Source organism: Haemorhous mexicanus, chromosome 14 (assembly GCF_027477595.1).
Source record: "Haemorhous mexicanus isolate bHaeMex1 chromosome 14, bHaeMex1.pri, whole genome shotgun sequence".
Taxonomy (NCBI): Eukaryota; Metazoa; Chordata; class Aves; order Passeriformes; family Fringillidae; genus Haemorhous; species Haemorhous mexicanus.
Genome location: NC_082354.1, coordinates 5,069,834 through 5,096,599, shown reverse-complemented (window position 1 = coordinate 5,096,599; position 26,766 = coordinate 5,069,834). Strand labels below are relative to the sequence as shown.

Genomic DNA, 26,766 nt, shown 5'->3' with positions numbered 1-26,766 from the left:
CAAGGACCTTTCTCTAGACCTGCCATCTCATCCTTCTGACTTCAAACTTTCCCATCTGCAACACACAATGAGAAAGGATCAGGGCTTAGTCAGAACAAGTGCTCCTAAGGACATAATCCTACTGTCTCTGATCATCAGCTTTGTGCGAGACACTTACAAATTCTTCATTTGTACTTGTTAAAATATTCAAGCTTCCCCTACCTGAACATGATGTGAACAAATCTGCTCAGATACATAATTGAACAGTACCAGAGAAGCTGCACTACCACCTCTAACAATTAAGTCCAGGACATCAAACATGGACAAAAGGAATTACTCAGTGCTTGGCCCCATGCTTTTCCTTCCATGCAATATGAGCAGAGCCAAGCTGAACCTCACAGCTGGCCACATGCACAAGGGTTAAACCAGATGACCTCCCAAGGTATCTTCTAAAATAAAAGCACTTCATGATCTGCCCTTAAAATGATCCAACTCAGAAGATTCATCTCACTTAAGATATTTAGAAGTATTTACAGGCAGAGGCCATGGTTTTTAAATAAAAGTTTAATTCCTTCATCAGGTCTTAACTTTGAACACAAATGCTGCTGAAAATCCTCCCAGCACTGCTCTGATGTCCTGGCTTTTGGCTCTCAGAGCAGCAGCAGGATGGCAGCAGGGGCTCCCATACAGGAGGTGGGATCACAGACTCTCAGGAGAGCTCAGTGCAGGATGCAAAGCAAAGAAGCAAGAGATGCACAGTTTCCAGACAAACACCAATTCTTATACAAAAAGAAAAGCTCTACACTAATAGAAGTGTTAATGTTGCCACAGGACAGGAGTTTAGGAAGGGAGAGAAGTCTTCAGTAAAAGGCACAACTAAAGAAGTACTTCCCTAGATTTTAACCACATCTTTCAGTCAGTTCCACTTATACCCCAGCCCCCAGCCTCTCAAAGCCATGCTGGTTACTGTAGAAAGTAATTTCAAGTTCCTTCTTTTCCCTTTTTCCCTTCCTCCAGCTCAAAAACAAATAAAAAAGGAGTGCTTATTAAAACAAACAAATAAAAAAAACAAAAAACAAACCAAAAGAAAACCAGAATAAAACAGTTTGGTCTATAAACCGTAAGAGTTCAAGAGAGACTTAGCAGTTTACCTTACGATTGTCTGGTACATTTTCAAAGTATTCAAGTTTCAGATGATACTTATTACATCCAAGAGCCTCAGCCAGCTCTCGTTTTGGTATTTTTCTTTCAGGCACTTTGTGGCCTGTCAGGTTGGTGTTAAATCTGCAGTTCTCCCAGTTATTATGTATCACCAGCCTCTTCAACCCATTGCCATAAACACTCCTGGGAAGCATCAGTCCCACTCCAAGGGCTCCTTCAGGTGTTGTTGTCCTGCAACCTGCAGCGCTCCTTGGCTTAAGGTATTTTGCAAGAAGCAAGGCTTTCAAGGCAAGGCAGACAGTGAGCAGGACAAGGTGTCAGTAACTTCCAGGATAACAGGACTGTAACAGGCACTGAGTGAGAGGCTGAGCCAGCTGGACACAAAGCTGCTGTGTTTCAGGTCACCCCAGCATCTGAGCAGGCACTTGCTAGATGCAACAACTAACAACCTTGCTGCTGTTGGACAGAGGCTCTGTTTACTACTGTACTGGTAAAAAAAGAGTTGGGGGTTGCACAGCAGGTCAAGGTGCAGCTGCAGCACATGACAGCAGTGCTCTAGTTAGCTAGCAAGGCTAACAGGAAGCTGTGAAGTTGAGAAGCTGGTTTTAGCCTGCACTAGAAACCAAAGCACATAACCACCACAAGTTTTCAGAGCTTTTGGAAAAGAACACTTGTCCAGGATGCACCTTCCCCACTAAGCTAGCACAGCACTGCACAGACTCTGCTCTCACCCTCACTTTGCTGTGTAGTGCACTAAAGGGCATTTAATTTCATCAACAATTAAGAGGAATTCAAGTTTGCAAGCTACACTGATCTCCTTTTATGGGAGGAAGCTGCAGCAGAACCACTCCCAAGGTGTCTCCCAGGGCTTCACCAAGGGTCAAGCTTGGCCAAGACACAAGCCTTCCCCCCATCACTCTCCAAGGGCTCTGTCAGGTACAGAGTGGTAAGACAGCCAGCAGTCTCTTGGGCTCTTGCTGTAGATCCAGATCAACATGTCCTAGGGAGCTCTACTTCCCAAACAATTTAGGATGCACATGCCAGATCATCTAACCCTGCCCACAGACAAACCCTCTCCCTCCCCCCCTCAAAATAATTGTGGCAATTAGCCATGTGTCAGTCCTGCTCTCCACAGACCTGCAGAATTGAGTCAGTGCTACTGATAAGCTCCATGCACAGGGGTGCTGGTGGAGTTGGCTGTCACAAAGATGAGCTTTCCCCCTCCAGCCTCCCAGTGCTGGGAACAGAGCCGGTAAGCCTGACTTAAGCAGGAGATGTGGAGAACTGCACTGGAACAAGCAGAGTCTTCTACTGAACTTTACAACAAGCTGAACAACTTTTGGTTTTAAAAAAAAAAGCCATACAAGCAGCAGCTGACATCTGTTGTTATAAAGGGACATGGCTGAATAGGTAGGAAACAGATTCCCCATTATGAGTCCTCCTGATGGCCTCTGCAAGGATCATGGAGATGTCAATCACCTGGAAGGGAAGAAAGATGCATCAGTGCCATTGGGAAAAGGCATCAAGCCTGAAAGAACTGCTGGGAAGTCAGGAACAGCCTAAAGAATAAACTCATCACCCACATTTTAACATGCCGGATGCAGATAAATTACTTCTACAGGATTAGGATTTAATTACATCTAAACCTGAAGATACCCTGCAAAAAGCACTACAAATATTCTAGCTGGTCTGTCAGTTACAGCTACTGTCACCCTGCTTTGCTCAGACTCCCTAGGCTCAATCTGTTTACCACAGGACTCTCTTATTCACTTTGTGCAGAGAAGTTAGGGCAGTCTAAATCAAGATGAAATCACTTCCCTGAGCCAAGAGGTTTTACCACTGCTGCCAGCAGTCTGAGAGATGAAGCTGCTGTGCTGCAGCTCAGCTCCTGGGTGCTGTGCTGGCTCCATCTGGTGGGGTCAGAAAGGTACCAGGAGGGAAAGCTGAGTCTCAGCCAAATCCCAGCTCTGAATCCCCACAGCTAAAGCATTTCAATATATGTAGTCTAGTAAGAATCACTATATTCATGGTGCATTAAGGAAACCAAATGAAAATAATATTTGATATTTTTTACCTTCTAGATAGTTTGTCTCTGAAGGAAAGAAAAAATGAACAAGCTGCAGAGTAAAGCCTGAGATTTGTGACAAATCCTTTACCTCTGTGCTCCTCAACACAAGACACCAGTGTAAATGTGAGGTATTAAAGGAGAGCCTGGAAAACTGCTCCACTGCAGTCTTTGGCTACAGCTACTTGCACAGAGGTTGCCAATTTAGCATTTTACCTACACCAGCTGCTGCGTGGAGCCTGGAAACAACGTAAAGCACCAGAAATGTTTTAGACACTGCAGGAATATCATCCAGAAGTTAGTGCTGAAAGAAATGCAACACAACAGCAGCTTGCAATCAGCTTATAACATATTTCCAAAAGCAGCTTAAAAATGACTGCAGCTTCAACTAGTTCAGCTTGCCTCTCACCAGCAGCCCAGTACTGGGGAAGCCTCTACACCCACACCACAGTACTGGCTGAGTGTGAGTAGCACCAGAACTTCTCCAAATGCTCGTGTCATAGGTTTTGGTGCTGTGAAGCCAAGGCTCTTCTGGAATAAATCTGGTAAAGGACATCAGGGACAAAAAGAATGCTTTCCTTTTGTTATTGATGTATTTGGAAAAACCTAAGAATAATGTGGGCCTGTTCCTAAAGGGAGGGAGGACCCTGGTGACAGAGGATGCAGAGAAGGCAGTTAGTGAGCACCTTCTTTGCATCAGTCTGCAGTGACAAGCAGGAGACCTGGGTAAGGGAATGTTGGAAGGAAGACTTCCTTAGGGAGGACTGAGTTAGAGGACACTTGGCCAGACTTGATATCCATAAGTCCATGGGGCCTGATGGGATACATTCATGAGTACTGAGAGAGCTGGCAGACATCACAGCCAGGCACTCATGATCAGCTCTGAAAGGTCCTGCAGATCAGAAGAGGTGCCTGAGGACTGGAAGAAAGCAAATACAACCCAGAATTACTGGCCAGTTAACCTCACATCAAACCCTGGGCAGGTGACAGAGCACTTCATTCTGGAGGCCATCTCTATGCACATGATGACAAGAACATGATCAGGAATAGCCAGCATGGATTCACCAAGGCAAATCATGCTTCACCAACCTGATCACCTATGAGGAAGCAACTACCCAGATGGTTAAGGGGAGAGAAGTGGATATTGTCAACTTCAGCAAGGCTTCTGACACTGCCTGTCATGAAATCCTCACAGGCAAAACTCAAGAAGTGTACACTGCATGAGTGGATTGAGAACTGGCTGAACAGCAGATTCTGGGGCTCATTATCAGCTTTTAGTTTTCATATGGATGGCAGAGGCTGGGCATAAAGTGACAGATACACAACAAAGCTGTCAGCACCAACATCAGAAGCTCCTGTCTACCTCTGTTTCAGCACTGCACATCAGCACATCACTCCTCCAAAGGGCACACATCCAACTACTTGCCTACATCATGGCCCCATTAAATCAAACACCTGATCTGGATAAAACAAGCCCTGAAAAAGATCCTTTGTGGACTGTTTGAAATGAGCTGCAACAGAAGCTGCTTTATAGCAGTGTAACATGTCTGTTACCCCACAGCAATAGGGCCAAGAGAACTAGGCAACACTGATGGCAGTACCAACAGAACCACTGCCAGCACCACACAGTATTGTGGGATTTTCACCCCCAACACGTGAACAGACAAGGCTACCACCCCCCAGGAATGACAGAAAATAGATGCTCACCTGGATTTTAGGGCACTGCTTCATCTTGTCCTCCTGGGGTATTGTGTTTGTCACTACAACTGCCTCAAAACAGGCATTGTTGATCCGGGAAATTGCTGGCCCAGAAAAGATCCCATGAGTTAAGATGGCATAAACTTTGGTGGCTCCAGCTGACACAAGCCTGCAAGGGGGGAGTAAAGGAGAAGGATGAGTAATTCTCAAGTATTAAGTGACATTAGTGCAGGGCAAACATGACTGGAGACAGCACCATGTGCTATGGGAACAGGTTACCTTTGATTCCCCCACTCTACTGACTCAGGAAAAAAAGACAGTTTTACAAGTACCATGAAATCCACTACAGGCAAAGCACACACTGAAAAAAACCCTTTGTTCTTAGCTCTAGAATATTTGGAACAGATCATACAAGTGACCCTCTGTAATTTTTGCTTACACAAGGTAGCAGATATTTAATACTGTGCTAATACTTTAATACTTGTATTTAATACAATATGAAATAATGAAATACTGTACTAATTTTTAATACTGTACTTAACAGTTAACCATCTTGCATATATTGCTGCTTCTAGTGTAAAAGGCATGAATGATATCAAAGTTTGAAGAGCTTATTTCAAATACAAAACCAGCTGATGGACCACACAACACTTAGTTCTACCCGGCATGGTCAGTGATGGTCCATTTTCAATGCAGGGAAAAAAAGAGACACTATGGTCTTCTACCTATTCCCACTGCAAGAACTTTTACTGTTTTTTTTCCCTTATTTTGTATGACATGAATAATCAAGAGACTGCATGAGCCTTGTGAAACTTGTCATGCAAATAATCTGCTTAACCCATTACACAGTGCTCACTCAGAGCAGGTTCCTGGGTTAGGAGGGCAGCAGCCAGCCCCACTCACTTGTCTGCAGCGTGGCAGATGGTGCCACACGTGTCTGCCATGTCATCCACCAGGATGGCCACTCTGTCCTTGACGTCCCCCACCAGCACCATGCGATCGACCTCGTTGGCCTTCTTGCGCTCCTTGTGGATGAGGGCAAAGTCTACGTTCAACCGATCTGCAATGGAGGTCACTCTGAAGAGAGAACAGTTCCCAAACAACACTTAACTCCACACAGCAGCTTCAGGCAAAGCTCTTTCAATATCAAACACACTGCACTAAGAGGAGCTGTCACCACATCTGCTACTGCTCCCAAGCAATTAATAGAAGGCACTCTGCCACCTTAGTTTCCCTTTGAGCAGCTAAACTGCAACCTCTGATCTAATCTCTCTCAGTGACTGCATATAGATCTCATCTTTCATCATGACCACTGTAAACTAATTTGCATTTAAGCTGGAAACAAATCTTAATCAGCAAGGTCAGCAAACTTGAAGTGATCCAAACACTTGGGAAGTTGTCATCCTTGTAACACTACACTGGAAGGGCTTAAGTTGTGCTATGACAGGGCTTTACTGTCACTCCTGTAAGCACTCAATCATCATGCACACAAGCACTGGCACAGATTGTGGCAGGATTACACATCCAGGAAATTCAAATACACCACCTCACATTTATTTCCATTTAAGTGACTGCAGAGCAACTTTACTAGAGGGATCTTAGCCTTATATATTGATACTGATGAACAGTAAAGAGTTTAAAAGCATTAAGAGTGGAAGGAGTAAAACACACATGCCCCCAAGAAACTCTACACTTGAGGCAAGTAGACTCTTAGCCCCACTAGATCAGACTTACCATCCTGGTGGTCCTACACAAGACTGTTATACTAAACTGAAGTATTTGGCTTTGCATATCTCCATAAAATACTGCACCAGCCAAGATCGACACATTTCAGTATAAGAGGCTTTTGAGCAGATTTTTTCAAGAGTCAGATTATATCTGGCTGGCTTGGCACTTCATATACTGTGTTATGCAACAAGCTACAGAAATAGCTGAATGTACAGGAGGTCTTGCCCAATTCAGGGACCACAGCAAAGCTACAGAAGACAGCCAGTGACCTCCACTGTGTCTCTTGGCTCTCTGTAGCACATCACTTCAAACATTCTGAAGCATGTGAATCAGATCAGCACCCACCAACATTTTGGTATGACAGCCCATGATTAAAGAATACATCTGTGTCCCTCTACTGTTCACATGTAGCCCTCAGACAGAAGCATCATGGAACAGCCTAGTTTCTCCTAAAAAGCCTCTGAGAACATTCTGGGCTGCCCACAAACTGGCATGTTTGTCTGCAGAGAGATGGGAGATTGTAAGGCTATCAAAATAGAAATGTGCTATAGCATATGCTGCTGCTTTTTGGAAAGGAACCATCTATCTTCCTCGTTCTCAGGGAAGATGAAGAGAGGCAGCAGGCTTAAATCACAGCTAGACATTCAAATCCAAGGTAATGAAGTAAGAAAATACCTCAAGAGATTACGTTTAATTCTGCAAAGAAAGCAGATAGAACTGTATCATTAATCAATCATCAGCAGTAAGCTTGCCTTGGTATAGGGGTGTAAGCTACACTATTTCCTCCTTCAGTTGGCATAAACACCCTTGTACAAATTGATTTAGTCCAAGGGAGGTAGCTGTTGTGCAATTCCTAGCTATGCAGCTGTGATTCTAGAAGCTATTAAATCCTCCATGTAGCCCAAGAAACCTTCTAAACATTCCCTAGGAAGAATAACTGACCACTCTTCACTCGCTGCCCCAGACTGTCTGAGAGAAGGCAGACTGAAAGAAGGAACATGTTTTAAAAACAGAGTCACAAGTATTCTTAGGAACTGAAGTTGACACAGAAGCAGCATCTCAAGCTACCTGCCTGACAGCTCACCTCTTGGCTCCACCAGCATCTGGTGAAACAATGGTGCAGTTCTTCCACTCTGGAATATTCTCTTTGATCCATTTCAGTACAGCAGGCTCGGCATATAAATTATCAACAGGGATATCAAAAAAACCCTGCAAGGAAGACAACAGGAACAGATGTAGCTGAAAGCCCCATTCCAGAAACAGTTGTAGGAAGCCTTCTATATTATCAGACATGCAGACATCACCTTTCCACAGCTTTCAGCTTTCCTTTTTATTTCCCTTGATGTAAGGGCAGTAGTCTTTGGGATACACAGCATAGTAATGCAAGAAGTCTTCAGACTCAGAATTAGTTCAGCAGCATAAATAACACTTTATATTTAACACCTCCACAAAATGAAACTAGTTCCGTCCTGGGGGCTGCAGAAAGCCTGCAGCAAATGCACTCATTTCCAGAGCAGCTGGCTGCCTGTTTACAGTCAGTCTTTAAAGCTCATTATCCAAACTGTTCACATCTACAGAACAGGCTTGAGCAACATCTGTCTTTAAACTAATGCAGCTGGTTCCATAACTTTACAGTGACCCTGTGGACTTCTCCAAATCTCACAGGTCACTAAATGCCAGAAGTTAACCCTGGAGTAAACAGTCAGGAGAGTGAGGGGCAGCAACTCCTGAGGAATGCTTCAAGGTACAGGGTAACAGACCCTTCTCACCATCATTGCTTCTGTGCTCAGCAACACAGCAGCTACAAGAACCAGGCTGAAACCAGCCAGATGCTGGAAGCACATAGGCACAAATGATCCCATTAAATCCCATCACTGCTGCTGGTGCAAGGTCAGCCCTTTCAGTCACACCAATTCCAAGCCCTGTAGGAAGAGGGACCCCCTTGGGCTCAGTTATTTCATGCTCTTTCTGAGAGCCTTCTCAGCTGTGCCCCCTACAGATTTTTTTCATCTGAGACAGTATTTCTGGGCAAATCATACTGGAGTGTGAATGACTGCACTTCCGAGTGTGAAAACAGCCAACCAACTTACTTCAGCAGGCAGTAGCTACATTACCCTTTTTACAGCAATACAACAGACATCCTTCCCTCTGCCACACCCCTCTCAGTTGCACTGAGTTGGTTTCTTGGTTTTGAGCACTTGCTCAAGGGTAGAGAAAAACAAAATCAAATTGAGCTTGCAGCCTCTCCTCTCCCTGGCAATTATTCCTGCCAGCTTTCTTACACAGCCCAAGTCAAGACTTTAGTAGCTCTGTGAGATATTTTGTTCATAAGCCAACAAAGGCTATGAATGATTTTCAATTCACTACCAGCTTGGGAGAGAACCAAGGCCAGGCTGCGTGGGAGGGTGGTGCTCAATGGATACAAGTGGGATTGCCAGAGGCAGGCTATCACATCACTGTCCTGGTCAACTAAACCCACAAAAGCAGCTGTGCCAGGACACCAGAGGGCAGAACTAACTGCTCCCTTCTCCAAGACAACACACTAATTACCAGAAAGCTCTGCTCAGAATTTAAGGACACTCTCCATCTCACATTCCTCCAAGGTTTAGCGAAGAACAAACAGTATCACTGTGTGGCAACAAAGCTGTAGTGATCATTTACTAGTTCATTTACACAAGACTCAATACACTCAATCTATGAAGAACAACTGTACTTTCATTTACAGGTTAAGCTGTTACCCACCTCCCCATCCAGTCCCAAATTCCCAAGTCTTGATCACTGCAGTATCTCCAAAAAGCAGATGACTGGAAAGCTTGCAAAGCAGCCAAGAGGCTCAGACTAGAACTGGTTAAGCCCCTTCCTGATTTTTGCTCCTACCTGAATCTGAGACGCATGCAGGTCCATGGTGATGATGTGATCTGCACCTGCCACAGACAGCATGTTTGCAACCAACTTGGCAGAGATTGGAGCTCGACTCTGGTACAGGAGAAAAAAAAGACAAGTTCAACTCCTTCATCAAGATGTCAGCCTTCTGCTTCCAGGCAGTGATTCACAAGCAGTTACTAAAAGGAGCACTCATTAACATTGCATCTTCTCATCAGCTGGTGATTAGACTTTAGTATATTTTCAAGAAGAACTAGATCTTTATGAAAAGATCATTTTGCAGTCCAATAGCCTGAAGTTTAACAAACTGAAGAAAGGCTGGATATTCAGAGGAGGCGACAAAACTTCATTTAAATCCTCTCCAGCAGTCAGGACTTGCAAGGTGTGCATTCAACTTCCCTGCAGAAACCTTTACCACATCCCTTACCTTGTCCTTTTTGTCCTGCCGGGCGTAAGGGAAGCAGGGGATGACAGCTGTGACTCTGCTGGCTGAGGCAATCTTGCAGGCATTTATCATGATGAGGAGCTCCATCAGATTGTCATTGATTTCCCCACAGCCACTCTGCACAATGTAGACATCCTCCCCACGGACACTCTCGCCTATTTCCACGCTGGAAACATGAGAAGACAGTTGGAGCCAAACAGAATTAAAGCACAGCCATTACCTGTGCCTGCAGAGCAACCAAGGCACTGCATCCCCAAGGTTCTGTGGGTGACAGTGCCATATAATCAAGGCTGTTGAGCAGCAACTGCTGTTTATTTGCTCAGTGGCTATTTTACAGCACTCACTCATCAGATTTAATGAGTGAGCAAGTAAGGCTAAAAGCACTCAGCCTGTGCTCTTGATCTCAACACAAGCTGAGCATGTAAACACCCCAGAGCAGGCCTTGTTCCCCTGGAATCACAAGCACAGCCACCTCTAAAAGCAGCAGTGCACAAAGGAGCAAGGACCATGGCCAGCCACCAGCCAGAGTGGGGTCAAACTGCTACCAAAGCAACACTGCAGCCAATTATCAGATTGAGATTCATAACAGCCATTCAGGGGCTCCAGCAGAGAAGCACTCCAGCCTTTCACTCTGGAAAGGCTTCTGGGGTTAATTTTCTCCTGGATGCAGTGCACACTAATCCCTGCTGATGAAGGGCCTGAACACAAGCCAAAGGTCCTGTTTGCCAGCAGCAAAATGCCAGCTCCAGTACATGTATGGAGACACCCGCACCAGAAAGAGTGGGAAAGAAACCACTTAAGTTATAGACCCCCTCAGGGTAGAGCTCTAATTCTAATATTTCCTTCTCTGACCTTCCTGATCTCTTCTTCTAACTTTTTTTGATGACTTATCTATTTATATCTTACTGCTCAAGATCCATCAGCAAGCTGCTGTCATCTTTACTGCCCACTGACTTACAGGATGCATCCATCTCTTGTGGAGAGTTTCTATCAATGAGAACTCTGCTGGGGAACTGTCTGATTATCAGCAGTTGGCATCAAAGTGTCATCTCCAGTATTAGGGTGATATAAAGTATTTATGGTACAAAAAAGTCTATGAATTACTCTGTTGAAACAGTCTTACTCTTTTGGGGAAGCACCTACTGTCAGTTTATTGGGGTAAATAAGATGCTTTTTAAGTCTTCAAGTCACATTACCTCCTGACATAGGAACTTGCTGGCCAGCCAGCTAGTAAGAGCAGTTAATAAAGAACAATGAGAACAGTGCAAGGGCTGTAAATCAAGCAGAACTTTTTATAACTCCTCTACAACTCTTTGTACTGCCTCTGAGGTTTCACTATCGATACCCATGGCAAGAGAAACATAATACTCTATGTCACATGTACATCCTGGATTTTCATGGGAAAAAAATTTCTGTTCCAGAAGGAGTGGGTTGGAGCAATCAAGGTTCTTTATATTGTACTCTGTGGCGTATACACAGTTAGTGTATTCTCTAAAGCAAGCTTAAGGAGCTCTGAACAAGTTTAAACCTCTTTTTTAGCTTTACGTAGGATGGCAGCAAGGTTTTTAAAGCACAGATACATAAAACAAGGGGAACATTAGGTTTCAAAGCTGGAGGGAAACAGACTGCGTGACTGCAATTGCACCGTGGGATGCACGGAGGTGTGAGCCTCCTCTCTCTCCTTAAGAATTCTAGCAATACTTTCTAAGACTCTGAAGCTCCTCAGAGAAGTTTAAAGGCACCAGCTACATGCTAAACACAAAATTATCAAGCCTCAAGTCATCAGAGTTTAGATTTAAGCATGAAAAAGCCTGATCAGCGTAGGTGTAACTCCGAGATGTGCCGTCCCATCAGCTCGCGGCTTTGCGGTGGAGGGGGCAAGGTCCGGGTGCCGAATTGCACCGCTCCAACACTTGCCACGGCGGCCAGATCACACAAACCCTCCAAGCTCAGGAGCCCCGAGCGGCCCCGGGTACAGAGGAAGCCCCAAAGGGGGCGGTGGAAGCCCCAGAGGCGGCGGTGGAAGGCCGCGTGGGGCCCGCGCCGTGAGGCGGGGGCCGCTGCAGGCACGGCCCGGGCCGCACATGGCTCCCGGGGCGCACCGCGGCCCGGCCTCGTCCCGCACCGAGAGCCGGCTGTGCCTGGGGGGACGTGCGCGATGCACCCGAGGGCTCCGGGCAGCAGGGGCCCGGTGGGAGCGCTCCGGAAGGTCTCCGAGCGCAGCTCCGCCGCCGGGCCCGACCGCACGGCCCCCGAACTACAACCCCCATTACCCCCGCGCGGAGGCCGCGCGGTACCCAGCGCCGCAGCGCCGCGCGGCCTGCCGGGAGCTGTAGTGCGGCCGCGCCCCGCCCCGCCTCACCATGTCTCCTGGTTGCTGAACTTCTTGGTGACCACCTTGCCCAGCTCCAGGCCCAAGCGGTCGGCGATCTTCTGGGACAGGTCCTGGTGCGAGCTACCGCTGAAGATCTTGATGTTGGGCATGGCGGCGGCTGCGGCACCGGCACCCTTTTTCTCCCCCTCCTCGTCGCTCCGCCACGCAGCGCCTGGGGCTGCCGCGCGGGGACCCGCCCGCCTCCTGCGAGGACGCGGCACAGTGGGTACAGGTCACACCAGTCGTCTTTACGCCGCCATCTTATCCTTTCCCGCCTACCGTGCCGACACTTTATAGCCTCTCCGCCCCGAGGACACGCCCCCAATCGCTTCCCATTGGCTGTACCGCCACAGGGGGCGGGGTTCCACTAACCGGCGCGGCAGTAGTTGGCGTGGCTTGTCTCGTCTCCTTACCCTTGAGGGTGAGGGGAGGTGTGCGCGGCCTCCAGCTGGGGGCGAGGCCTAGGGCAGGATGCGGTCTGCGATTGGTCCCTGAGTGAAAGCCTGGGCTGCCATTGGCCAGAGCGGCGGCGGGCAGAGCGCGCGGCCGGCCCTGCCCCACGTGGCCGCGCGGGTGCAGCCGCCCCCCGGCGGCCATGATGGCGCCCCCCGCCCCGGAGGAAGCCGGTGGGCCACGGCCTCGCTGCCGCCTCACGGCGCTGCGACCGCGGCTCACGCCCCGCCACCGCCGCCCCACCGCCGCCGGCGAGACCCCGCCGCGCCGCCGCCACCGTTACCTCAGCATGCCGGCCTGCCCGCGCTCGCCGCGTCCGTCCCCGCCGCCCTGCGCGGCGCTGCGCGGAGCTGGCGTCACCCGGCGGGCCGCGTGTGAGGCGGTACCGGCTGACACCGGGTGGCAGCGGGCCCGCTGCGGCACCTCCGAGCCCCGGCCCGGGCTGCCGGCCCTGCCCTTCAAGGGTTGTTTAGATTTCGGGCCGGGGCTGCAGCCTGCCTGGGGGTTATTTTAACAGGCTGATTAATTCCTGAGGGGTTTTTATGTTTGTAGTCGGGATTTTGTACCCAATTCCATACCAAATTATGTATTTGTATCTATACATACATACTTACATATGTATATAAGATAGATACATATCTATCTTATATATACCTATATATGTAACTAACTATAGACTAATACCGAATCAGTCTTCTGTGAATTATCTGTATGTGACTGCATTATGCACATTAATTTATCATTGGCAAAAATAAATACTGTGCTTAAGGGTTTTTAACCTTTAAACATGGATATAATTTGATCATAGAATATTCTGGGTTGTGAGGGAATCACAAAGTCCTGACTCCTGGCCCTGCACAGGACACCCCCAAGAATCCCACTAATGTGATTTTTATAGTGGTTTATTCTTGTTCTAAATTTCTGATCTGGTCTCCAGTTGTTAATAGGCCAATATATTCCTGTCCTTTTTCTAAGACTTAATTATCTCAAATTACATTTCACTCCTGTGAAGGAAATGATGTATATATTATTATAAACCCCTTCAAAATAAGGGGTTTAATCACAGAAAATGCAGGAATTGATAATTGCTCACATTTCTGTGTTTCTATCAGAGACCCAGCAACCAGGGTAAGGATGAGACCAAGCAGGGACTCTGCACTCCCTGTCTGTTATCTCCCCATAAATTGAAGGAGGAAGATTGACACATTTCTATAAATATACAAAAATATATATAAGAATAAGCCACAGCTTCTTCAGTATTTTCATGCAATTGTGTAATTCCTACTCATGTTACCTGAATTTCTGAGAGGCAATAAACTTCTGCAGTGAATTTGACATTGATTTGCTTCCAGTCCTTGAGAATTCAACTAGAAGAAATCATCCACAGTCAAGGGGAGGTGGGGCTGGCCATGTTTTCTTTATTTTCTTAAACTCTCCTGGCTCCAAATGCTGCTGCCACTGTCCCCAAAGACCCATAAATTAATGACTACAACTATTGGAGGAGGTTTTGCAGAACACTTTGTACAGTGTCATTAAATTTGGAATTCATCTGCATAAAAATAGATATCGATTCCCATGCTTTGCATTGGTGGAACTGGAATATTAATATTGGTAGTTTTGATTATTTTCTGGTGTAGCTGGAGCAGTTTTGAGGTGCTGTGACAGACAACAAATCCAGGGAATGGGTAGGGAAGAACACAGCCCTTTGCTTCTAATTTGTTGCTAATCATTGCTCATCTTAGCAAAGAACAATCATCTTAACAAACAAAATTAATCTTAGCAGTGAAGAAGACTTCACTGGGGAGTGGTTTACCTGATGGTTCAAGTGGTGGGATTTGAGACTACCTCCCAAATTTCCAGCAGACACATTTTTGCCCCAAATCCACATCCCTGCAGCCATTCGCTGCTGCCTCCGGGCCTTTGATCTGGGGCACACCTCGGCTTTGAAGTATTTGCTTCACTCTTGTTTTAAATTCCATTTAATGGAACACAGAACGAGAGTTTTCTGTGCCCAGGCACAGAAAACAGAAACATCTCAGTTTATTTGTGAACGAGGCAGTGGGACCCTGAGGCTGAAGGCTGCAGAGAGTATATTTAAACTTGCAAATTATGCCTCTCATTGATGAGCCCTGCCTGGGCTTCCCTCCACAGGACTTTGGAGGCAGCTTTCCTATCAGGATCCTCCTGGCATCACAGAGATGTGGTCTGGGGGAGTGAAAAATCTGACCAAAAAAAAAAAAAAAAAAAAAAAGGAATTAAATCCTTAATCCTAAAACCAAAAAAAAAAAAAAAAAAAAAAAAAAAAAAAAAAAAAAAAATTAAAAAGTAATTAAATCCTTAATCCTAAAACCAGGAAGTAGCAACCTGTTCTGTGTAAAATCAAAGATTTTTTTCCCTTTCTGAGCTGGCAGCCAGGTGTGTTTTCACACCCACACGCTTCCCTCCTATTTCAGCCTCCACCGAGCCTTTGTAGATGAGCCAGGGCTTTGTTCCTGAGGACAAAAGTCCACCTCCACTAACGACTCCCCGACTCTGGGAACAGGATAACCTCAGGGATTTGCTTTAGGAGAAGCTCTTAATGCACCAGAGTCTGAGTTAAACACAGCCAAAACTCCTCAGGAGGTTCCTCAGCCACAGCTGGTCTAGAGCAGTGTGCTTTGCTATGCAGGGACAAGGAGGAGCAGCTTTGAAGGGTGAGAGGTTTATCTAGTTCTTGGGATGAAAGGAGACACTGTGCTTGCATCCCTTGAAAACCAAACCAAACTGGCCTGGGAGTCAGGATTTCTGTCAAAGGATGCTCAGGGAAATGGTCACAGATAACGAAAAAAGTGCATTGGAGTGTCTCAGCTCTTGTGTGGATGCCCTTATTCACATTAAAGCACCTCATTGCAGCTGGAAAGCCTCATTCTGAAAGCAAAATACGAGAAATTGAATTATTTCCTTTCAATCGAAAGGATTTTATTTAATTTTCCAGTGGTTTACAGTAGGGACAAGCACAAGCTGGCCTGGACAAGTAGAAAGGACAAGCTCGTAGCCTGAGGTGCTGTGTTCCATCAGGTTCTGAAAATTGTGAATTAAATTAGCTTCCAACTAAGGAGAACCTGAAAACACACAAACAGCCAAAAAATCTTTACTTACCTGATTCGAAGGAGGTGCAATTAATCAGAAATACCTTTGTGTGTCACAAGCTGAGAATGAAATTCCCAGGAAGTTTCCAGCAGCACATTAACAGCATCAAATTTCGTGGTGACATCAATCAAGACAAGTAGCCTTCGTCCCCCTCTTGGCACTTTCCTGCATACAATTGCCACTCAATTACCACCAGCCACTAATCAAGAGCACATTTTCATGCAAAAAGCCTTTGGCTGAGGGTTGTTATTTCTTTCTGTTGCCTTGTGACTTCAGTGCCTCGCAGCCGGTTCTGTTAATGAATGGCACTTGATGGAAATAACACCGGGCTCTGCCCTTTTGCCTTGGTGGCTGAAAAGAGGAGCCGGGAAAAATTGGAGGTCAAAAAAAAGTAAAGAAAAGTAGAGGTAGAGAAAAGGTGGGAGGATGGATAGGAAAGTAGAGGGTGAGGAAAAAAAGCCTAAAAGGTTGGAAGGCTGAAAAGTAGAGGCTAAAAATGGGAGGGAGGTTGAAAGTTGATGCCAAAAGGGGGTGAGAGACTGACATGAGGGCAGGCGGAGAGGGGGAAAGTTTCGGAATGGTTCTCATCCTTAGCACTGTAAATATTCCCAGAGTTACACAGGACATCCCTGGACCACACCCGTCAAGGAAAAACACACCGTTTATCGGGAAAAAGTGAAAATTCTGGGAAATAAATGGTATTGCCAAGTCTCCACTGGAAGCAATACAGACTTAGAGACCGTTTTTAAAGGATCCTGACTGGTTCCCTTTGTGTTCCCGCTCTTCCCACTCAGCGTTTTTACTGTGCCTTTCTAAGGACCCCAAGTAAAAGTGTGAGGAATAAGCTGCCTTGCCCTCGGAATAGGTGAATATTCATTAGATTTAGGAGTATTTCCAAGCTGCTTTTCGAAAGTGGGATTTAGAAATGCATTTTAAAGTGTCCTGACCTGCAGCATGTCCCCAGCCCTTTCATCTTCTCCACCTCAGAGGGGCAGCACTGGAATTTCTGCCACTTTGGGCATGGTGTGTTTGCTTTTAATACTTTAATATTGCAGCTGCAGAAACCCCTCTCCATCCATTCTGTAGGGGGGGACAGGTGACAGCCAGGGGCACCATCTCAGCTGGCCTGGGGGCTTGTGCAGCAGCTGCAGTGGCATGAGATGTCTGCTCATGCCCTGACATGGAATTGCATAACATGACACAAAACCTCTGGAAAAATTTCCTAATATACATGAAACCAGACTGGTTTTGTTAATATGAGGCATGTTTGGGTGCTGTCAATAGGCAGAGATGACTTTGCTCCCTGGCAGACTTCTCCCATGTGCACAGAAGGCCATAGGTGTCCTGCCCAGCCCCAATGTGACTGCCCATGTGAGGAATTTGTTAGGATATTTCACACAGGCATCCAGGATTTTTTAGGATATTTCACACAGGAATCCAGACACTGTGCTTTAAATGAGGATAAAATTTAGACATTACTCACTCCCATTTGACTGTCAGCTCCCCTGGGCACGATGAAAGCAGCAGTGGGTCCCAGTTACTCTGCTGTTGTATCTGGGGCTTCTGCAAGTCCTGTGTAGTGTTGCCAAGACCTTGGAGAGGGTGGAAATCCTGACAGGAGAATGTGACTGCTCTGCCCTGGGGATTAGAGTTCAAAGTGCTCTCAGCCATGGTGCCCAGTTGTTGTCTCCAGCTGACAATGACCAGCAAAGTTCATGGAGACACAAAACCTGTCTTGGGACTTTGGCTTGAGGGCTGCTGGTTTTCCAGCCTCTGCCTTTGACACTTTAACCCCTGTCAGCCAGGTAGTGAGGTTTGACATCAGCTGGCAAAGCAGCACCACACAGCTGAACAGATAAGACAAAAGCTGCACAAGCAAGCAAAGCTAAACAGGGAATTCATCCACTGCCTCCCATGGCAGGCAGGTGCTCCAGGAAGGCAGGGCTCCATCAGTTACTTGGGAAGACAAACTCAGAATGTTCCCCTTCCTCCTTCTCCCCCAGCTTTGAGTGCTGAGGGTGATGCCATGAGGTCTGGGATGTCCCTGGGGTCAGCTGGGATCAGCTGTCCTGGCTGTGCCCCCCAGCTCCTCAGTGGTGAGGGTGAGGAGCAGGACAGGCCCTGGCTGTGTGCAATCCCTGCTCAGGGAGAGCTCAAACATCCCTGGGTGATCAGCCCTGCTCCCAGCACAAAACCAAACCCAGCTGCTGTGAGGAGAATTAACTCTAGCCCAGCCAAAACCAGCACACCAGGTCCTCTGTTGGTCTCCTGAGCATTAGAGGGACCAGCCTGGCCAAATTTTGTTCCTTTTCTGTCCATGGTCACTGATAGAGCCTTGGTGAGAACTCCTTGAGAGTAGACATAGATTAGAGGAGGTTAAGGCAGGGAGCAGCCTGTGGGGATGCAGGGACATCAGATGGCCAGGAGTGCATGCTGTGGCTGGGCCTGGGAGCTGGGGAGGTCCTGGAGGAAATCTGCACCAGCTGTGAGGCTGCAGCAGAACACTCGGGGTGAAGGCAATGTGAGGAGGGCAGGTCCTGCTGGTTTGTTGAAGGGCAGCAAACACAATCTGCCACTCTCAGGCAGATTGCTCTGGTGGGAGGGGATGCAGAACAATTGGTTTATCACACAATATTTTATCTTGCTTTGACTTCCTGGGGTACAGTGGCTTTGAGGTTAAGAACTGTTGGTGCTAAATGAGAACCAGGCAGTCTGCAGGGAGATGGGCAGTGAAATAGGAACTAGATTTGGAGGGAAAAATCCACTTTTCTCTGTGCTATGTTACTGAGATGCATTTTTTGACAATAGCTGTGATTCAGAACCATTAACAAGAACGTTTTACCTGGATCATTTCCTTTGAGAGTATTTACAAGTCCCCAACAAGAGCAGGGACCGAATCTGAGAGAGAACAGCAATATCATCCTGCAGGGAATGTTCCAGTCCAGCTCCTCTGCTCACAGAGGGACATCTGGCTGCTCTGGGAGAACATCCCTGTGCAAAGAGCACCATTCTGATGGTGAGCTTCTTGCCCTCTAGATGGTACCAAGCACCGAGTCTGCAATCGCTGATTTAACTGCCTGCTGTCAATAACATTTTCAGGCTCTGGGGGTTGTTAGAAAACCTCTTGGCTTTTCCATGGTTTTGATCCATATCCAGCTTTATAAATAGGTGGGTTTCGTGCCATTCAGTGTCACTGTTAGTTCAGCATGGGAAAGGGTGTGATGCAGATTAAAATAACGAGCCTGGAGGCACAGAGAGCTCAAGTGCTGTGTGAGTCTCAAGTGCTGCCGCCTTTGCTTTAGACAACACGTCCAACCCCCGTATAGAGAATGACCCAGTTCCTATAGGGTTGGTTTTTTTGTGTTGGATCCTTATTAGACTTGGCTTTTATAATTCCTGGAGGCTTTGGGGTGTGTAGAGGGAACACACATCAACGCCTCCCTCCCTGATAAACAGAGAGCAGTTCATGGTGCCAGGCAAAAACATGTACACTGGATATCATCTGTAGCTAGGAAATTGTTTGCCTGGCTCTGAATTCTCCCCTGGTCTGGCATTCTGCTTTGCTGGGCTTCCTTTCCCCTGCAGACCCACCAGAGCAGTCCCAGAGGGCAGCAGAGCCATAGGCCACTGATGGCAGGGCCACACTGTCACCTCAAGGCTTGGGTGAAAACACAGACTGGAGCTGGCCAGTGGGTGCTCACCTTGGCTCACCTGAGAGGGATCAGGCAGGGCTTTGTTAAATCCTCCCTTCCTCCCCAGCTTTAGGGCAGGAGGGTGTCCCAGCACAGCCACAGTGCCCAGTGCCAGCATGGAAGGGGTGACTGCTGCTGCCTTCCCCTTCTGGGGGAGAATTAAACCAGAAGAGCCATTAGCAAAATAAAAGTGACCTTGGCAAGTCAAACAGTTCATTTCAAACCTGTCTGTGATACCTGCATTTCTATAGCAACAAAAATAGGAGGTTTTGCTTACAAACACTGTCTTGTACATCTAAGAATAGCCACATTTCCACAAAGTTCTTAAAAAAAGACACAAATGCTAGTTTGGATATTAAGATTAATATATTTAATCTTTCTTGTTTGTAAAACAAGACATAAATTTGTGTATAGATATAACATATATTTTTTTTAATTTATATATAATATATACAGACAATAAAAAAATTTTCCTCTGTATTAGACTGAGAGATTTATGGAGGAATGATATAGGCATAACGGGGAGCTTTGAAGAAACTCAGAGTTTCATACTAGGTAATTCCCAGGGAAAAGGAAAACACCCTGTCAGCCTTCAGCACTGTAACAGGCCTTGCCCACCATGGACTGAAGTCCCAATTGGCTCTTCCACTGGATATTTGCTACATGGTTCTTGAAATCAGGAGGCTGTCCCCCCAGCAGGATGCTCTGTGCCTTGCTGACAGCCACGGGCCAGGGGAGGTTATTGCACTCCGAGGATGCACGTGTTAAAAGCACATTTGTGCATTTCCATAGCTCCTATGGAAGAACGAGACATTTCCAATGTGCATATTTATCAAAAATCATAGAGATGGGAAGCGACTGCTCATCCCCAAGGGCTGGGGCGAGCTGCCTGCGTTGGACAGCTGCCCTCACCCCCCTGAGGCCTGGGCTGTGACCTCCTGCCCGGCCAGAGGGGTGTGACAGGGACAGGCACCGGGATCCGGCGGGACATGAGCTGCAGTGGGTGGCAGGGTGAGGGCAATGCAATGTGTGACCTTGCATTTCTCTCCTTGTTCTCTTTTGGAGGGTGGGTGGCTGCAGGGAAACACCAGTTAAGGCTGTCTCATTGATTGTGTCTATTACTAGACTGGGAGGAGGAGGAGGGGAACCTTGGGGTGGGGAGGAACACAACTAGGAACCATTTTACCATTCACCTAGGAGTGAAAACAAAAACCCCAAAACAATCAAACAACCCCAACTCCAAGTAAATAACCACCTCAGAGAACTAAATAATGGTTCATATGGCAGTCAGCCTGGTGAAGACAGAAAAAGAACCCCAACACCCTGGCAGAAGGAGGACAGCCCCTGCCTGGCTCAGGGTCAGAGCTGATCTGGGGCTCCTCTCTGATGGTCACAGTGAAAAGAAATAGGAGAGGGTTTGGGCTGAGCCTTGGGGGCACGAACCTAACCTCTGGAGAATGGTGTGAAAGTGGTCTCCCCTCAGCTGCTAGCCCACCTTCTGTCTTGCAGTGGTCAAAGATTAATCAGTCTGGGTTCCTTGCAGGGTCTCTAGCATGGATTCAGCCATCCAGAAGAGGAACACAGATTGGTTTTGGCTGGAAAAGACCTCTAAGACTATTGAGTCCAACCCTTCCCCCAGCACTGCCAAGGGCATCACTAAACCATGTCCCCAAATGGCACAACTAAAAGTCTTTTTAACACCTCCAGGAATGGTGACTCCACCACTTCCCTAGGCAGCCTATTCCAATACCTGACCACCATCAGTGAAGAGAATTCCTTACATCCAATCTAAACCTCCCCGGGCACAAGATGAAGCCCTTTCCTCTCATCCTGTCTCTTGCTACCTAGGGGAAGGGACCTATCTCCACCTGGTTGCTCCCTTCTGTCAGGGAGTTGTGCAGAGCCAGAAGATCCCCCCTGAGCCTTCTTTTCTCCAGGCTGAGCCCCCTGCAGCTCCCTCAGCTGCTCCTCATCAGACCTGTGTTCCAGACCCTTCCCCAGCTCCATTCCCTCCTCTGGACACGCTCCAGCCCCTCAGTGTCTGTCTTGTTGTGAGGGGCCCAGAGCTGGACACAGGAGTTGAGGAGTGGCCTCACCAGTGCCCACTCAGGGGACAGTCACTGTCCTGGTCCTGCTGGCCACACCATGCTGGGACAGGCCAGGTGCCATTGGCCTCTTGCCCACCTGGGCACACCTGGCTCCTGTTGAGCTGCTGTTGAGCAGCACCCCCAGGGCCTTTCCCACCAGGCCCTTTCCAGCCCCTCTGCCCCAGCCTGGAGCTGCAGGAGGTTGTTGTGACCCGGGACAGGACCTGGCTGACTCTCAGACAATTGGCCTCAGCCCATGGACCCAGGCTGGCCAGATCCCTCTGCAGAGCCTTCCTGCCCTGCAGCACAACACTCCCACCCAAACTGGTATCACCTGCAGACTGACTGGGGGTGTCCTCAAAAGATGCTAAACAGGACAGGCCCCAGCACTGAGCCCTGGGGAACACCACTGGTGATGGCCCCAGCTGGGTTTAACTCCATTCCCCACCACTCTCTGGGGCCCGCCCATCCATCCATCCATCCATCCATCCATCCATCCATCCATCCATCCATCCACCCATCCACCCATCCACCCATCCACCCATCCATCCATCCATCCATCCATCCATCCATCCATCCATCCATCCATCCATCCATCCATCCATCCATCCATCCATCGTGTTTCTCCAGGAGAATGCTGAAGAACACAGTGAAGAACACAGTGTTAGATTTTTTACTCCACAGCCTTTCCTTCACCCACAGAGAGTCACCCTGTCATAGAAGGAGGCCAGGCTGCTCCAGCAGCACCTGCCTTTCCCTGTGCTGGCTGGGCCTGATCCCCTTGTCCTGTGTGTGCCATGGCTTGGCACTCAAGATCATCTGCTCCGTGACCTTCTCGGCACCAAGGTGGGACTGACAGTCCTGTAGTTCTCTGGACTGTCCCCCCTTGCAGGCATTAAGCCCTTGCCTGTGGCACAGGCAGTGCCTGTGCTCAGGACTAGAGCACTGGGCCTAAGCTGTGAGAGCAGAGCCCAGTGGGGTGCCCTAGCTCTGTGCCAGCATTATGGCAACCTGCCATAACCTGCTAGCACTACTTGCCAAGCCCTAGCACAGCAGCAGGGGCTTGCACCCCAGAGATCCCTTCTGCTGCTAACTGCGTTGTGTTTGTGGGCCAGGAGGATCCTGGAGGCAGAAGAGTTGTTTACGTGGCAAGACACTGGTTTGGCTCCAGACTGCCCAAGTGGAACCAGGAGATCTCAGCTCAGCTCCTGATAGCTCACTGGCTCACCACAAACTGTGACAAAGGTCTGCAGGAGCGAGGCCCAGAGCCCCATGGAACCACACTGGTGTGGAGATGGGGTGCCTGTACCTCCCAAGTACTGTCACCCACAAGCCAGTGTGGGACAACAAGCAGAGAAGCTGCTTGAGCCCCTGGACCAGCTGATTGCACAGCTTGTGACAGGGCACAAATTCACCCTTCAAACCCATCACCAACACAACCATGCATTCTGCAGAGATCAAAGAGTGTCTTGGCTACCGCAGACCCCGGTCAATGTGGGCCTGCAGGCGTCGCATCCTCACCAGACCTGTGAGATGTGAGAGCATGGCCTGGCACACACTGCCTCGTTGGTCTTCACGGCTGCCTTTACTTATTGATCAACGTCTTCAGGGAGCGTGTCAGGGTGCTCATGACCGTGGCCACCGTGGCTGACTGGCGGGCGAGCTGCTCCACAGTCTGCTGGTGGCTCAGCGTTCTGGCCGTGGACTCCTCGGCAGCCTTCAGGAGGAAGGTGTAGTTTCTCACCACCTCCTCCACCTTCGTCAGCAGCTCCTGGCGCTGTGACTCCGAGCGCACGACGTACACCAGCCTCACAAAGGTCTCGATGAGGCTGCTTAGCACCTGGAAGCTGCTCGTGATGGCCGAGAGCATGTGGGTGGGACTCTTGTCGACGGCGGCCACGCGGCGGCAGGACGCCCGGAACTCCTTGAACTTGAGGGCCAGCTCCTGCTTGTACTCAGCCAGCTGGGAGATGTAGGGCTTGCAGTCCCGGACCTCAGGGCTCAGCACACACTGCCTCAGGATGGTCAGGAGCTCGTTGGTGTCCAGCTGCACCTGCAGAAACCCATTGGGGAAGCTGTAGGCATGGCCTCGAAGGGTGTTGATCTTTGCCAAGCTCCCCTCAAAACTGGAGGTCCTTAAATCTATCTCCTGGGTCTGGCTCTCGTTGGGACTGCTGCAGGCTGTTGCGTCCAGGACCTGAAGAGTCCTGCTCATGACTGGGACCATCTGATTGTCCAGCTTCATTCCCGGGAGTATCTGCATGGGGATGGAATAGGACAGCTCATCCTTCTCGCTCCCATCATCTGCCACATCGCATTTTCTGTAGTAGAAGCAGTACCGGATGGAGCAGCACTTCTCATCCTCCATGTCTTCATCCCGCAGCTCAGCAGGACTTGGGTACATCTCCTCCTGGACAGAGAACACTGCTGAACCCTTCTGGTTCTTTTTGTCCTGTGCTATCTGGACGTAGGAGGGCTCAGCCACTCCAGAGGCTTCCTGGATTTTGCTCTTCAGAACAGGACAGAGGATGCTGGGCTCAGGCTCTTTCTGGGGGCCTTTCTGCTTGGTTGTGTAGATGTTCTGGTAGACGTCAGAGGACAGGGACGTCCTATCAGTCTTATCTATTTCACTGACACTGTAGCGACGCAAGAGCTTCCTGTAGTGGGGTGCACCCATGCACTCCCCTCGGGAGGTGCACGTTGTCAAACAGGACATGCCGTTCTCTGGATCTGACCGGTTGTCTCGGGACTCCAAACTTGTGGATCGTATCCGTTTGCCTTTGGAAGGGCTGCTCGTGCTGGTCAGCCTAATGGCTTCCACCTGCTTCTGGTCATCTGCAGCTTTATCCCTGCCTCGCCTCTCCAGTTCTGGTACCACCAGCTGGTTGGGGGGTGGCCTCATTCCCCTGCAAATCCGCTTGCAGTCACAGCTGCGCCTTTGCTCCCTGGACATCCCTGGGACTTTTTGCACAGGACTGCTCCTCAGCTGGCAGCTGCAGCGCCCAGGGGCAGGCGGGTGCAGATACTCCTGTGGTGGGAGGTCACCTTTGCTCTTTGGCTTGAGCAGCTCTTCAAGGAATTCCAGCTCATACTGCTTCACCTTCTGCAGCTGGGCCTGCCGCTCGTCTGTCTCCTTCTTCAGCCGGGTGGGAAATGTTGCAGAGAACAGGTTCCTAAGCCTGAAGGGAGCTTTTGGGGCTTTGGGTTTAGCTGGGACATCAGCATCTTGCTGGGTTACCTCCAGGACTTTCTCTACTTTTTTGGAAGGCACAGTGCTAATCTGCAGGCTCTCGGATCTGGGCATCAGCTGGATTGGCCCTTTGGCTTCCTCACTGGTGCTCCTGAAAGTGCTACCAGGTGATGGAGAGTGCACATTGCTGCTCTCAGATTTTAAGATTTTGGCTGAGCTTTCCTGTTGTGTTTTCTGTCCTTGGTTTGAAGGAGCTGAGTGTTTCTGCAAGACGAGGCTTGTGGCTTCCCCACCAGCCTTCTGACCTGTCTCTCCGCTTGCAGCTTTTCCTAGAGCATCTCTACTCACTTTTTGCTGGTAGCTTTTAGAGGCAAAAGTCTTACTGGACATCATTTCCTCGCCTGCTGAGGCGAGGTGGAAAGCTTCAGCCTGACTGCCAGGAGCTTCCTTAGGACTTGGAGAAACTTCACAGTGCTGCTGTGGAGGGACCTGCTGCTGCTGCTGCTGCTGCTGCTGCTGCTGACAGTTGCACAATGTCTCTGCAGTTTGTGGACCTCCTTTAAGTGTCAAAGGCTTGCTGCTGGTACCATTCATGTTCTGGTCTTCTTTTAAGGCTGATACGACTTGGGGAGCTGAGGCTTTTGCATTTGCCACCTGCTGCAGGGCAGCTGAAACAATGGCTGGAGTTACACTGCTCTTCTGATCCAGGAGCAGCTTGGAGCTCGGCTGCACCTCTTTGGGCATCTTCTCTTGTAGATCCTGTGCCTGCTCCCTGCTCGGGGCTGCTGTGGCTTGCAGAGATACTTCAAAGGCAGCTTTTGTGTGACCTGCGGCTTTGCACTCAGAGCTTGGCACGGAGGCCCCCTTGCTCTGCTCACTGAGCTGGGGGCTCAGCCCTGGCTGGGCAGCCGAGGTGCAGCTCCGCTCCCTGGGCTGCTGCTCCTGCTTGCTCTTGCAGTTGGTAAGGCTGGGACTTTGGGTGGAGAAGGCTGGCTTCAGTGAGGGGTCCTGGCGGCCCAGGGGGCAGGGGGAGGTGAGAACAGCCTGGGCAGCACAGCTCTGGATTCGGAAAGGCAAGTCCTTCCTGGCCAGGAGGTTTTCTTTGTTGATGTGTTGGGTGAGGAAGTAGGCTGCATTCTGGTGCTGCTTCATAGCAGAGACCATCTCTGAGACATCGGTCAGCTCTGAGGAGTTCGTCTCGTGGCCAGAGTCCAAGGATGACTCAGGAGTGATGGCAGCCAGGACAATAAGACCTGAGGAGGGACACAAAGAAAACCCCACAACAACCCTCACACCACAGTGCTGTGTGGAGGAGAGGGGAACTCCTTGCAGCAGGAGGGTCCCAGGAGTGCAGGGCACACTGGAGAAACTTCTGTGACTTCTCACAACTAAGAGTTAGGGCTTGTAAGGGAAATCACTTTGTCAGCATTGAGCTGGCTTGATAGCTCAATTCAGCAAGAGCTCCTGGCCCAGGAAAAGATCCTGTGAAGCTTTCTATTGTTGGTGGGAGCAGAGCTATAGGGATGTGTCTGGCACAAGAAGGAAAACTGGGCAACAGGTACTCTGCCACAGTGAGTAGGGCAACCAAGTTGGGAAGAGGGACAAAGGACTGTGCTGCCAGCAGGCTAGTCCCAGAGTCACCCATCTGGCAGCAGGTTTGCCTTGTGAAGGGCTCACACACTGCAAAACCTGGGTGGGAACCTGCAGAGACCGATGGGCAAAGGTCCCAGCTGAGGGGGGTCACAGTGGGGAGGAACTCATGCTCACAGTACTGGATGGTTGGAGACTCGCCCCAGCATCGTGGCCTATGGCAGATTTGGGAAAAACCAAGAGACTCCTTCAGCCTCTGTCAGGGAGAGGAGTCCCACCTCAGCTTCTCAGA

At 48.9% G+C, this 26,766-nt stretch overlaps 2 protein-coding genes across 2 annotated transcripts in view; both read right to left on the bottom strand.

Annotated features, from left to right (window-relative positions):
- Positions 1 to 525: 525 nt before the first annotated feature.
- PRPS1 (phosphoribosyl pyrophosphate synthetase 1) lies at positions 526 to 12,606 on the bottom strand. The gene is made up of 7 exons (XM_059859740.1): positions 12,322 to 12,606; positions 9,942 to 10,125; positions 9,509 to 9,607; positions 7,716 to 7,840; positions 5,807 to 5,980; positions 4,913 to 5,072; positions 526 to 2,619 (listed from the first exon to the last, which is right to left on the bottom strand). The coding sequence occupies exons 1-7, from the start codon at positions 12,441 to 12,443 to the stop codon at positions 2,527 to 2,529; spliced, it is 957 nt and encodes a 318-aa protein (XP_059715723.1). The 5' UTR covers positions 12,444 to 12,606; the 3' UTR covers positions 526 to 2,526.
- Positions 12,607 to 22,282: 9,676 nt separating this feature from the next.
- Positions 22,283 to 26,766, bottom strand: part of FRMPD3 (FERM and PDZ domain containing 3) — a 28,276-nt gene continuing 23,792 nt past the window's right edge. Inside the window, exon 13 of the mRNA XM_059859468.1 lies at positions 22,283 to 26,137. Coding sequence (XP_059715451.1) covers positions 23,280 to 26,137 — 2,858 coding nt within the window. The 3' untranslated portion in view covers positions 22,283 to 23,279. The remainder of the gene's footprint in view (positions 26,138 to 26,766) is intronic.